At 37.8% G+C, this 12,124-nt stretch overlaps 1 protein-coding gene across 6 annotated transcripts in view; it reads right to left on the bottom strand.

Moving 5' to 3' along the window:
- Positions 1 to 12,124, bottom strand: part of NCBP1 (nuclear cap binding protein subunit 1) — a 40,397-nt gene that overhangs the window by 13,818 nt on the left and 14,455 nt on the right. For 3 of the 6 annotated variants that reach the window (XM_030920322.1, XM_030920323.1, XM_030920324.1), the window contains 8 exons: positions 11,846 to 11,969; positions 9,167 to 9,264; positions 8,397 to 8,460; positions 5,855 to 5,965; positions 4,815 to 4,879; positions 3,994 to 4,056; positions 3,673 to 3,747; positions 1,055 to 1,158 (listed from right to left, as the gene is read on the bottom strand). In XM_030920322.1, the coding sequence (XP_030776182.1) occupies positions 1,055 to 1,158; positions 3,673 to 3,747; positions 3,994 to 4,056; positions 4,815 to 4,879; positions 5,855 to 5,965; positions 8,397 to 8,460; positions 9,167 to 9,264; positions 11,846 to 11,969 (704 nt within the window). Of the gene's footprint in view, positions 1 to 1,054; positions 1,159 to 3,672; positions 3,748 to 3,993; positions 4,057 to 4,814; positions 4,880 to 5,854; positions 5,966 to 8,396; positions 8,461 to 9,166; positions 9,265 to 11,845; positions 12,062 to 12,124 lie in introns of all 6 variants that reach the window. The other 3 variants (XM_010357648.2, XM_030920321.1, XM_010357649.2) reach the window with 1 other exon arrangement.

Consider the following 12,124-nt stretch of genomic DNA (forward strand, 5'->3'; position numbering starts at 1 on the left):
AAAGAAAGCTTAATCTTCAACAAAAGTCTGAGCTTTCTGACAGCAAAGACTGTACTTTATCATTCTTGGAACGAGTACAAGACAAAACTCAAAACCTGGCACTTCTAAGTGCTGCATGAACCTTTGATCTGCCAAAAAGCACAGTGGCTAAGAGCACAGCCACTCAGCAGTGCACCTACGCCTGAATTTGGGCTCCACCACTCAGAAGCAATCTCATTCTAGTTTGACCTCTTGGAAGCCATTTCCTCATTGTGGTTTTGATAATCATATCTATTTTTCAGAGTTGACATAATGAAATAGCAAATGTACCAGGACCAACACAGTTTATTTCAAGAGAAACAGGTACAGTCAGAGACAGAGGTGGAGAAACAGGCGTACAGTATGAAAAGCAAGGAACAGCAGAAAGTTGTGAGATGTGAAGAACCTCTACACAACATGAAATGGAAGGATCGTGGAGGGGCTGTGTTAAGTGTAATCTGCAAACGATAAGTTGGAAAAAACTCCACACCTAACTCTACCAGTGATCAACAATGTATAATACTCTACCTACATTAAGTGTAAATACTGTGCAAAGAGCAAAATGGCACATCAAATTACACTCCCTGATTTATGGTGCGATTTCAGAAATTATGTGACCAAAAGGTAAGAAAATCATAATTAAGAATTTACTTTTAAAGGCATACTGCCACAGAATATGGACATCTATGTTCTCAATACCACACCTGAACAAGATAATTAATTCAAGTAATCTCTATCACCATGACAAATACACATTTTCAGTTTAGTAAGTTCTAACTATAAATTCATCTTGCTATACTTAACACATTCAAAAGAGAAAGAAAAGATATGCCAGTATTAATTAATTTTATCACAACCAAATCCTCAAAATGATGATAGGGCAAATAAAACGTGGCTAATGCTAGACCACCCTTCAAATACAGGAAATATAAACCCCAAGAAAAGAAAAAGTTCAATTTCTCCACTTTAAACAACTAATTTAAATATACTTGAACTGGTACCTTTTAAAGACAGAGAAATTTGTTTCATTACTTACTGCTACTTTCATCTCCATACTTGTAAATGCAGGTTGGGTTTGCAGGACATAGAGCTGAGAAGGTAGGAGGAACAATATCTAATATACGCTGATGGTAAGACAACCTACAATACAAATAACAGCCTCAGAAAATATCTTTTATCAGTTCCATTCTTCAGTAACACCCAACTTACCCGGAAAGTCACAATCTCCAACAACTTGAACTCAGCTGACAACCAAGAGTAAAAGGAAAAAAAAATCCTTTGAGTTTTTGTCTAAGGCAGCACACCAAATCTCAGGCATACTGCGGAACTTACTGGCTTGCAACTGAGGTATGGGTGAGTGAGCTCATGAGCCTGGTGGCCAAGGATGTGGGATGATGATGGGGTGTGGTGAAGATGACAGTCCGTACACTTTGGAGACTGGCTACATTGTATCAAATAAATAAATATTGAGGATAATGGGAGCCAAGTTTCTTACTGCCTGAGAAGGTATTTACAAACCATGGTAGAGAATAAGTGTAGAAATAAGGTACTGAGTTGGAAATTGAGGCATATATACACACAGGTGGACTTAAAAATAGTTATGGATGGATGGATGTGTGCCCACCAAGAGGCTTAGAACCAATGACACCCCAATGGCAATGAGCACATCAAGTGCCCAGATCTTGGCTCCTAAATACCATATTCCATTAGTCCTTTACTAATAGAATATGGTATTTAGGAGAAATATGCAAGATGATCCTAAACATGTTATTCTAGAAAATAAGGAAATGCTCAATGAATGGCGGGGGACATTAAAAACAAAGACAAAAACAAAACCAAACAAAATATATGGAGCTTACCAGGACTCCTCATGTACACATCAGGGACAATTTGGGCATCAAAATAAATGATTCTCATAGTTTATAACCCATCGAATGAAATATAAATTAATTAGTCCCTACTGATATATAAATAAAGGAATAAATAAATGGGGGAGAAAGGACAGCTCTTACAGAAGGCCCATTAATAAATGTAGAAAAAATAATGGAATGAGAAAATCATCAATTGGCAACCATCTTACTGGTAGCTGCTAAAAGCAGGATGGAGATCTGATGAAGAACAGAGTAAGAGTAAAACTTCAGAATATCTCCCACAAAATACTGACCAATTCTACTAAAGAGAAAAATGGTAAGGTTAAGGTATAGAAAGCTGGCAGATATTGCCATGACCAGGTGGATCAAGATTAACATCACCAGGGGTGGGAATCACGTGCCTCTAGATGTGACACCCCAAGAGCATCAACAATTTAAGCATTAACAATTTCAATTTGCTCATGAGAAATATCAGAGCAATCCAAGTAAGGTCTAGACTCTTTCAAACTGGTAAAAACACAAAGACAGAAAAATAAGTGTTCAAGATTGAAGGAATCTGAGAGAATGACAACTCAACACTACACATATACCTGGATAAGATTCCAGACCAGGCCGGGCGCAGTGGCTCACACCTGTAATCCCAGCACTTTGGGAGGCTCAGGTGGGTGGATCACGAGGTCAGGAGATTGAGACCATCCTGGCTAACACGGTGAAACTCCATCTCTACTAAAACTACAAAAAATTAACCAGGCATGGTGGCGGGCGCCTTTAGTCCCAGCTACTTGGGAAGCTAAGGCAGGAGAATGGCGTGAACCTGGGAGGAGGAGCTTGCAGTGAGCGGAGATCACGCCACTGCACTCCAGCCTGGGTGACAGAGTGAAACTCTGTCTCCAAAAAAAAAAAATAAAACATTACAGACTAGACAGGAAATACAGACGTTGGGATGGCTGGCAAAATTTCAGCAGCACTTGTGAATTATGTGGTAGGATTGTACCAGAGCTAATTTCCTGATCTAGAAGGCTGTATGCTTGCTAGGTAGGAGAGTGGTTTTGTTTGGGGAAGATATGTAATGGAACATTAAAGGATAATGGGCTGTTACATCAGCTGGGTATGCAGCTGATTCTCAAAGGAAAACCAACGTAACGGGTCTCTAGAGAGAGAGGAAAAGGGAGTGAGCATGAGAGCGAACATGATAAAAATGTTAATAGCTACGGAATCTAAGTGAACAGGATACAGAATTCTTGGTACTGTTGTGCCAACTTTTCTATAAATCTGAATTCATTTCATACATAACATCCTTTTTTTTAATTTTTTTGAGATAAGAGTATCGCTCTGTCGGCCAGGCTGCAGTGCAAAGGCGCAATCTTGGCTCAAGCAACTCTCCCGCCTCAGCCTCCCAAGTAGCTGGGATTACAGGTATGTGCCACCACACCTAATTTTTATATTTTTAGTAGAGACTCATGTTGGCCATGCTGGTCTGAACTCCTGACATCATGTGATCCACCCGCCTTGGCCTCCCAAAGTGCTGGATTACAGGGGTGAGCCACTGTGCCCAGCCTGTAACATCTTTAAAAGAACTTACCGGCTTAAATTCACATGGAATCTGTATGGCATGGTTGCCTAATTATTTTAGCCTAAATCTTGATTAAAAATGGGATAGAAGATGAGTAAGTAGATTTTGAATCCAATATTCTGAACACATATCACAAGTGCAGAGAAGAGAAAGAAATCCTCCCGAAGAAGTTAAAAGACCTAAACAAAGGAGAAAACACAAAAAACTTACCTCATACATTTTTCTAGAACTTCTCTTACAAACTTTGGTTTGGGACTTTCAGGATCTTGACTAAGACAATCTGACCTGAGGAGGAAATGTAGTTTTATCAATTCTTATGTATCATCTGCACTTACACTCATTTGTACTATAATTATCTGTGAACTTATAACAACTTACAAGTTTTAAGTTATAATTGCACTTGTAACTATTTATACTTAACTACAAATAGTTTCCAAGAAATTAAATATTTCAGTCACTTTTATGTTACAGTTTTAAAAATTAGCAGTTTTTTGACTACAGAAAAGTAGGATAAAACACACCATCACTTACCAATCTTCCCAGCTCCAACGGAACTGGAAGTTACTTAGATGATGAGAAAACCAATTGATAAACCTATGTAGAGAAGGGGTGGTGGGGAGAGAAAAAGGAAGAATGGCTGGGATTTAGAACAGAAACTTACATAAGCCTTCAAACAGATAGATAAAACCCGATTTTACAGAGTTAATGAAAAGCATATTCCCCTACATGCAGCTGTATCTTCTACCAACTCTCTTTATCCTTTTTAGGTCAATGACAGATACAATTCTAGTATCTGTTTTGTGTGGGCACCTAACATGTTTATTATTTAATTCTCACAACTTCCAAGGTACATATTATTTTCCTCATATAAACGATGATGAAACTGAAGAAAAAAAAAAAGATGAAATTATAGGACAAGTACACTGGCTCATGCCTGTAATCCCAGCTACCCAGGATGGAGGCTAAGGCAGGCAGATCGCTTGAGCCCACAAGTTCAAGGTTATAATGAGTTATGCTCATCTCACGGCACTCCAGCCTGGGTGACAGAGCAAGACCCTATCTCAAATAAAAAAAAGAAATTGCAGATAGAACATTTTATAGATGGCAGAGCCAAAGTATAGTCTTTGATACTTGACTAGAGAATGAAATTAAAGAAAACCATAGCATGGACATCAAAAAACGTAATGTTACATTAAACAAGTATGAGTCTGGTTATTCTACAAAGGTTATTTTGGGAGGCAAGAAAAAAAACTAAACATGGAAATTCTTAAAAATGTCTTTATCAAATTCCTTTATGAAGTATAGGAAGTAAAAGCTGCTAACTCAGCTCAGCAGTAAAGCAATTACTGTACCTGTCTACACAGGTAGTGTTCATTGTGTCCAAACGCATGTATAGCATTTCAGTTGCCTGTGCAAGCTGTGAATTTAAGATAAGGAAAACTATTCTCCACTTTTATCCCAAATAAGTTGTAATAGACAAGAATAGAAATAAAACATTTCAAGTCTTTATAATGATTAATAACGTTGAACATATTCTAATACAATCGATCTTGTTTTTGATTTTTTTTTTACAGCTTTGAAATATCAGTGATGTATAATTAATCTGACCTCTACACACTCATGAAATCAAGATAATATTTTCATCGCCTCCCAGATTTCCCCATGCTCCTCCATACGCACAGGCATACATTGCTTCATTGTGCTTAGCAGAAATTGCATTTTTTTTTTTTTAAACAAACAAGGTTTGTGGTAACCCTGCAACGAGCAAGTCTACTGGCACCATTTTTCCAATGGCATATGCTTGCTTCACGTCTGTGTCACATACTGGTAATTCTTACAATAAAGCAAGCTTTTCCATTATTATTAATTGCTGCAATCCCATAATAAAACTTTAAAAAATAAAAAGCTGCTTTCAATGGATGAGCAAAGACAGTGGTTTTTTGAGATGGAATCCACTCCTTGGAACATTGCTGAATGACAACAAAGGATTTAGAATATCATAGAAACCTAGCTAATAAATCAGTGGCAGGGTTTGAGAAGATTAATTCCAACTCTGAAAGAAGTCCTACTGTGGGTAAAATGCTGTATCAAACAGCAAGCATCACATGCTTCAGAGAAATCTTTTGTGAGAGGAAAACCCAATCTAGGCAACAAATTTCATTGTTGTCTATTTTTGAACTTCCTGACCCAAACAGTGAAGCGTATATCTACATATTTAGAGGTACATATGTATTTACAGACATAAAAATACACACATGTAATCCACACACACACAACACACTTCAAAAGCCACATTTTTTACCTACAAAATTTAAACCCACAAGCAGAAATATTTAATAATCTTCTAAGACCCGGCCAAAAAGATTAAGTTTAAAAACAAAGGAAAGGATACAACTTGGGGTAGAGAGCCAGGTTGAAGTTTGCACAGTTCAATGAGGAGTGTTGTGTACATCACATCAATGTGAGGGGGTGCTGGAAGTTGAAACAGCTCTGCAAAGATCACCTACAAAAGAATCATGAGTCATAATTCAATCCAACTGCTATCTTTGCACTTCTATTAGAAAGACCTTAACATTCTAAATCTGAGCTCTATCATGGCATGGCATTCATAATGAAAATGGAATTACTTTTTAATATTTAAAATTATGCTCTTTCAAACACAAAAATCTAAAATTGAAAACTGTAAGGAAAATTTCTTCTCTCTATAATTCAATCAAATAAAAACATACCACACTAATGCTTATTTGATCTACATTCCTCCCAGAAAACTAAGCAATTAAATTCCAACTTTGAAAGCATCACAGTTGAGTCAGGATGTACAGCTTTTTTCTTGTTTACTGTCCCCAGAATCTAAAAGGATTTTTTGTTTTTTTTTGAGATGGAGTCTTGCTCTGTTGCCTAGGCTGGAGTGCAGTGACACGACCTCAGCTCAGTGCAACCTCCGTCTTCTGGGTTACTATAAGTAACAAGAACTCTTAGGCTGGGCGCAGTGGCTCATGCCTGTAATCCCAGCACTTCGGGAGGCTGAGGCAGGCAGATTACTTGAGGTCAGGAGTTCGAGACCAGCCTGGCCAACACGGTGAAACCCTGTCTCTACAAAAAATACAAAAATTAGCCGGGTGTGGTGGTGGGCACCTATAGTCCCAGCAACTTGAGAGGCTGAGGCAGGAGAACTGCTTGAATCCAGTAAACAAGAAAATCAAGTCATTCCACACTGTTACTTGAAATAGATGCCCAGATCTTTCCGGCAGTCCAAGACTTCTTTGCCATGCCTCTTATTCGGAAACTTCCTTCCCACTCTCTCTGTATAACTGGTGGACCACCTGCCTAGAATTCTAAAGCCCTAGTCTGCATCCTTTACTCTTACCCATCTCTCACACTTCTACACTTCGGTCTGATGAATTTCTATACATTATGCAGATTTAAAAATGACATTTTCCATTTCAGACATGTCACTGAGCCAAGTTCACAGCATTAAGCACACTTAAGTTTTATAAAGATAGGAAACACACAGCACTTTTTTAAAAAAAGCACAAAAGTGCAACATTAATAAAATGTGTATCTTAACACATCCTATCAGGCCCATCCAGCATCAGTCAGTAGACGATAAGACTCTTAATACATCCTATCTATGCTGTCTCTTTCATGAATACTATTTATTTATTTTCAGACGGAGTCTCACTCTATTACCCAGGCTGGAGTGCAGAGGCACAACTTCGGCTCACTGCAGCCTTGACCTCCTAGGCTCAAGTGATCCTCCCACCTCAACCTCCCAAGTAGCTGGGACTACAGGTGCATGCCACCATAACTAGCTCTCTTTCTTTTTTCTGTATTTTTAGTGGAGACAGGATTTTGCCATGTTGCCCAGGCTGGTCTCGAACTCCTGAGCTCAAGCTATCAGCCTGCCTTAGCCCCCCACATTGCTGGAAATATAGGTATGGGCCAGAGCCTGGTCCATGAATACTTTAATATAAAGAAATAATGCAGTGGGATGGGCACAGTGGCTCACGCCTGTAATCCCAGCACCTTGGGAGCCCAAGCGGGCAGATCACAAGGTCAGGAGTTCAAGACCAGCCTGGCCAATATGGTGAAACCCTGTCTCTACTAAAAATACAGAAATTAGCCGGGCGTGGTGGTGTGCGCCTGTAGTCCCAGCTACTCGGGAGGCTGAGGCAGAAGAATCGCTTGAACCCAGGCAGCAGAGGCTGCAGTGAGCCAAGATCACACCACTGCACTCCAGCCTAGGCAACAGAGCAAGACACCATCTCAAAAAAAAAAAAAAAAAAAATGCAGTTAACAGTTTGACTCACATGTCAAATGAACACTGTTTTTTTTGATATACATCTCTATAATGTATTCAACTGTATACTAACATCAACCTTTTGTATGAGTCAATATGAAGTCAAAAGTGTTGCTACTCTATTTCTAAACTGCTTGGCTCTTTAGATTTCTAAGTATAAATGATGATTCATCTATACTTGGTGTTACAGGAAATAATACACTAACCAAGTTTATGCTAGTACTGAGAGGCCAGATAAACACAACTAAAGATGTATTATTTATCTAAAATGGTATTTTAAAGTATTTAAGCCACTTACATATCTGTTAAGTGGATAATGTATTACCAGAGCTAGAAGTAACTTACATTATTTACAACAACGATCCATGAATGAAGACATACTATATAAATAGCTTATAGGCAACTCAAAATTCCATTTGGCTACTGGTTTCAATCTCCTTTTTTCTCTTTCCTAACATGGCTAATAGAGCACCAAAACTGACAGCAATTTCCTCGCTTCTCTGTTAATTTTGAATGCCAGATAAGTAGCAATAAATAAATAAATAAATAAATACATAAGCCAAGAGTAGATTATACTTTAAAGGCAACAGAAAGATTCTGAAATTCAAAAACAAGCTCCACATGGAATGCATACCTCAACTATGTGGTAGTTCAAGGGGATCTTGTTCTTCCCTGGATAGCTCACTAACTGTGCAGCACTATAAAAAGTGTAATTTAAGTTTAATAAGTATACGAAGACACATGAAAAGTCAAATAAGCAGTTTCAAAAGCAATGTGTTTAGATATAAGCAAAGAAAAATCTTCTTTGAAATGTCCTAGATTTCAGTTACTTCATTTAACTATGGCATAAATTATTCTGTCTACCACAAGGAAAATCTTTAATGCATCCAAAATTTCTTGAAAGATCAAAAGGAGTCTAGGTAATAATACTAAGGAAGCATATTCAGATGTACTAACCTAAAGAAGTTTTAATAGAGTAGATCACTCTCAAAATACTATACTCATTTCCACTTTAAAATCTAAACCAAACTTTCCAAAGTTTAAGAAAATTTTATTTAAAAAAAAAAAAAACTCCAAAGTTTGGGTGTTTTGAAAACAGAGCAAAACCACTGATATCCAAACCCAAAATAACTTGCCATTCAAGCTCTCCATAGCATATGCTAAATACCCACACCAAAAAGACTGGCATCATACACTTATTACTATAAAGCACCTTGAAAAGTACTATATAAGGGTGAAGAGCCTCAAGAAAGTAATGCAAGTGTTTTTAGAAATTGATTTTAGTGAGACAGAGAGTCAGGAGGATAAAATTTTCTTACACTCTCAACATACATTTTGCTCTTACTGAATCATCAAAATTGCTGCTTTCTCTCCCTTCTAAAAGTACTATGGAAAGAATCTTACCAAGTCTTCCTTTCCTTCCAGTGGGACTTAATGATGCAGTGAAGATTCTCTTCTATTACAAATCTTTCCACTGAATGACTCCCTGGCATGACAGGACCCTGGAAAGAAAATCAAATGTGTACACTACAGGCCTAGAACACAGATTTCTTTCACTTATTCAACAAATATTGGAGAGACTATAATGTTCCAGGCACTATACTGGGTGGTGGGGATAAAAGTTCTGAAGTGTTAAAGCTCTATATTTCAGTAAATTCCATTGCCATGTTCACTTATACCCCAGAGTATCAGCTATAGTGCTTCTTCTACTACATCTCATACCTAACCATACAACCACTGCCTACTTTACACACCAATTATTATATGAAACTAAATAACTTTGGATAATACAAGCCTTACAGAGTTTATTTTTTAAACCAAGGGAGTGAATTATTTCCATTAGTAACTATGGAGACAGAAAATTCTATTCAAATACCACATAGCCATAAAAAATCATGTATGAATTGAAAGATACCCATAATATATCGTCTAAGCTTAAAACATATTCCCGGCCGGGCATGGTGGCTCAAGCCTGTAGTCCCAGTACTTTGGGAGGCCGAGATGGGCGGATTACGAGGTCAGGAGATCAAGACCATCCTGGCTAACACGGTGAAACCCCGTCTCTACTAAAAAATACAAAAAACTAGCCGGGCGAGGTGGCGGGCGCCTGTAGTCCCAGCTACTCGGAGGCTGAGGCAGGAGAATGGCATAAACCTGGGAGGTGGAGCTTGCAGTGAGCTGAGAACTGGCCACTGCACTCCAGCCCGGGCGACAGAGCGAGATTCCGTCTCAAAAAAAAAAATATATTCCCCATATGGCATTATTTCATTCTTAAGCATATTCACAGCAAACAGGTTCAAAAAACACAAAACAGACCTTTAATAATGACTTTTGGATGATTTTAATCTTTTTTTACAATTTCTAATGTTTTTTAATAAACAACTTGTAAGAGGCCAGAACAAAAACAAAATCCTGTTCATTTTGAGAGTAGTAAGTATTTTATATATTTATACTCTTCTAGCAAGGGATGGACATGCACCTTACAGAGGTGATACCAATTAAATATAAATACAGGAGAAAAAAATTTTGAGGTCCCATTCTAGTTTCCCTTGCACAAAAAAAAAAAAAAAAAAAATCTGATCACAAACATTAGCAGTCTTAAATGTAAACCAGATTTTCAGTTAAATATATCTAAGTAGATCATTACAAAATTTTGACTAAAGTATTTGGTTACATATGGAATATAGCAGAGGGCAGTTGATAATTTTGTATATGTAACTGACTGACAAATTTTTATTCCGAAATAGATTGCATATATACTAAATTCCTACTGGTCATAAGCACTTTACCAGAGGACAGAAAAGTGACAATAGGAGAAAGAAACTCAAATTTGACTTTAGGTGGTAATATTAATTTTTATGGCAATAGTTTTCAACTGGGGTTAATTTTGCCCTCATGGGGACCTATTGCACTCTCTGGAGATATTTTTGGTTGTCAAAACTGAGGCAGGGAGAGTGCTATTGGCATTTAGAGGGTAGAGGTCAGGGATACCACTGAGCATCTTAACGATACACAGGATAGCACCCACAATGAAAATTGTAAGTTTTCTTAATTGTACAATATACAATTTTAATAGTACCATGGCTGCCAGGAAACTTGACTTTGAAATAAAGAATACGTATATTAAAAACGATAAAGTCAGCTTAGACTAATCTTTGGAACTTTTTAATTAAAAATACTTTAAATATTTGTTTTCAAATAATCATACAATACGAATAATCACAAGACAAGCTGTGTTGCCTAAAGAAAGAGGGACCATATCTAAAACTAGGTGGTTTTCTTGAGAAATAACTTTATTAAGTATAATTATGGCCAAGTGCAGTGGCTCATGCCTGTAAGCCCAGCACTTTTGGAAAATGAGGCGGGCGAATTGCTTGAGCCCAGGAGTTCGAGACCAGCCAGGGCAACATGGTGAAACCCTAACTATACAAAAAATTTGCCAGGCTAGGTGACACATGCCTGTGGTCCCAGCTACTCAGGAGGCTGAAGTGGGAGGATCACTTGAGCACAGGACGCGAAGGTTGCAGTGAGCTTAGATCTCACCTTTGCCCTCTAGCCTGGGCAACAGAGTGAGACCCCATTTCGAAAAGAAGAAAAAAAAAAAAGAAAGAAAAATGGCCAGAATGACTGAGCATTCATCATGTGACAGACACTGTTCCTGTTCTATGCATTTTACATGTTAATAATAATTTAATCCTCATAACATGAGATATATACTATTAATATTACCTTCAGAAAACGAAAGCACAGGGAAGTAAACAACTTTCCCAAATTCACACAGCTAGTATTTGACTAAACCAAGATTAAAACACAACCCAATGTAGCTCTCAAAATCCAAAACCCACACTCTTAGCCTGCAAACTGTGCATGTCTCTCTAATCTATTTACACATGCCAAATACAATTTCTTGCATAATGAAGTGATATCATTCACTGAATTAAAAAGTTAACTTCATTGCTATTGACCTTCTTAGACAAAAAACAACTCAAAATTAAAACACACCACAGGCATAATTCGAGCGGGATTAACCCACACGCACAATGCAACACAGGTCGTATCTAGGACTTTTAGTAGGTCACCTACCTCGGGATCATCTGTGTAATCAAACATTCTGAAGATGACCCTTGGCATTGGGTACACCGAATCTTCAGTGTGAGGAGGTGGTGTAAAAGGAGGCAGATTGTGCTGCAGTGCTTCACACAGGATGCTGTCAAAGGCAAGATAAGGTCTTAGGATGTGCCGTTCCTGCCAGCGATCCTTTTTCAATTTCTGAATCTGGGCCCACAGGCAATCTAAATACTAAAGACAGATTAATTTTTAATCATTAATATAATTAACATTTTGACTAGACAAAATGAAAAT

Source organism: Rhinopithecus roxellana, chromosome 16, assembly GCF_007565055.1.
Source record: "Rhinopithecus roxellana isolate Shanxi Qingling chromosome 16, ASM756505v1, whole genome shotgun sequence".
NCBI classification, from domain to species: Eukaryota; Metazoa; Chordata; class Mammalia; order Primates; family Cercopithecidae; genus Rhinopithecus; species Rhinopithecus roxellana.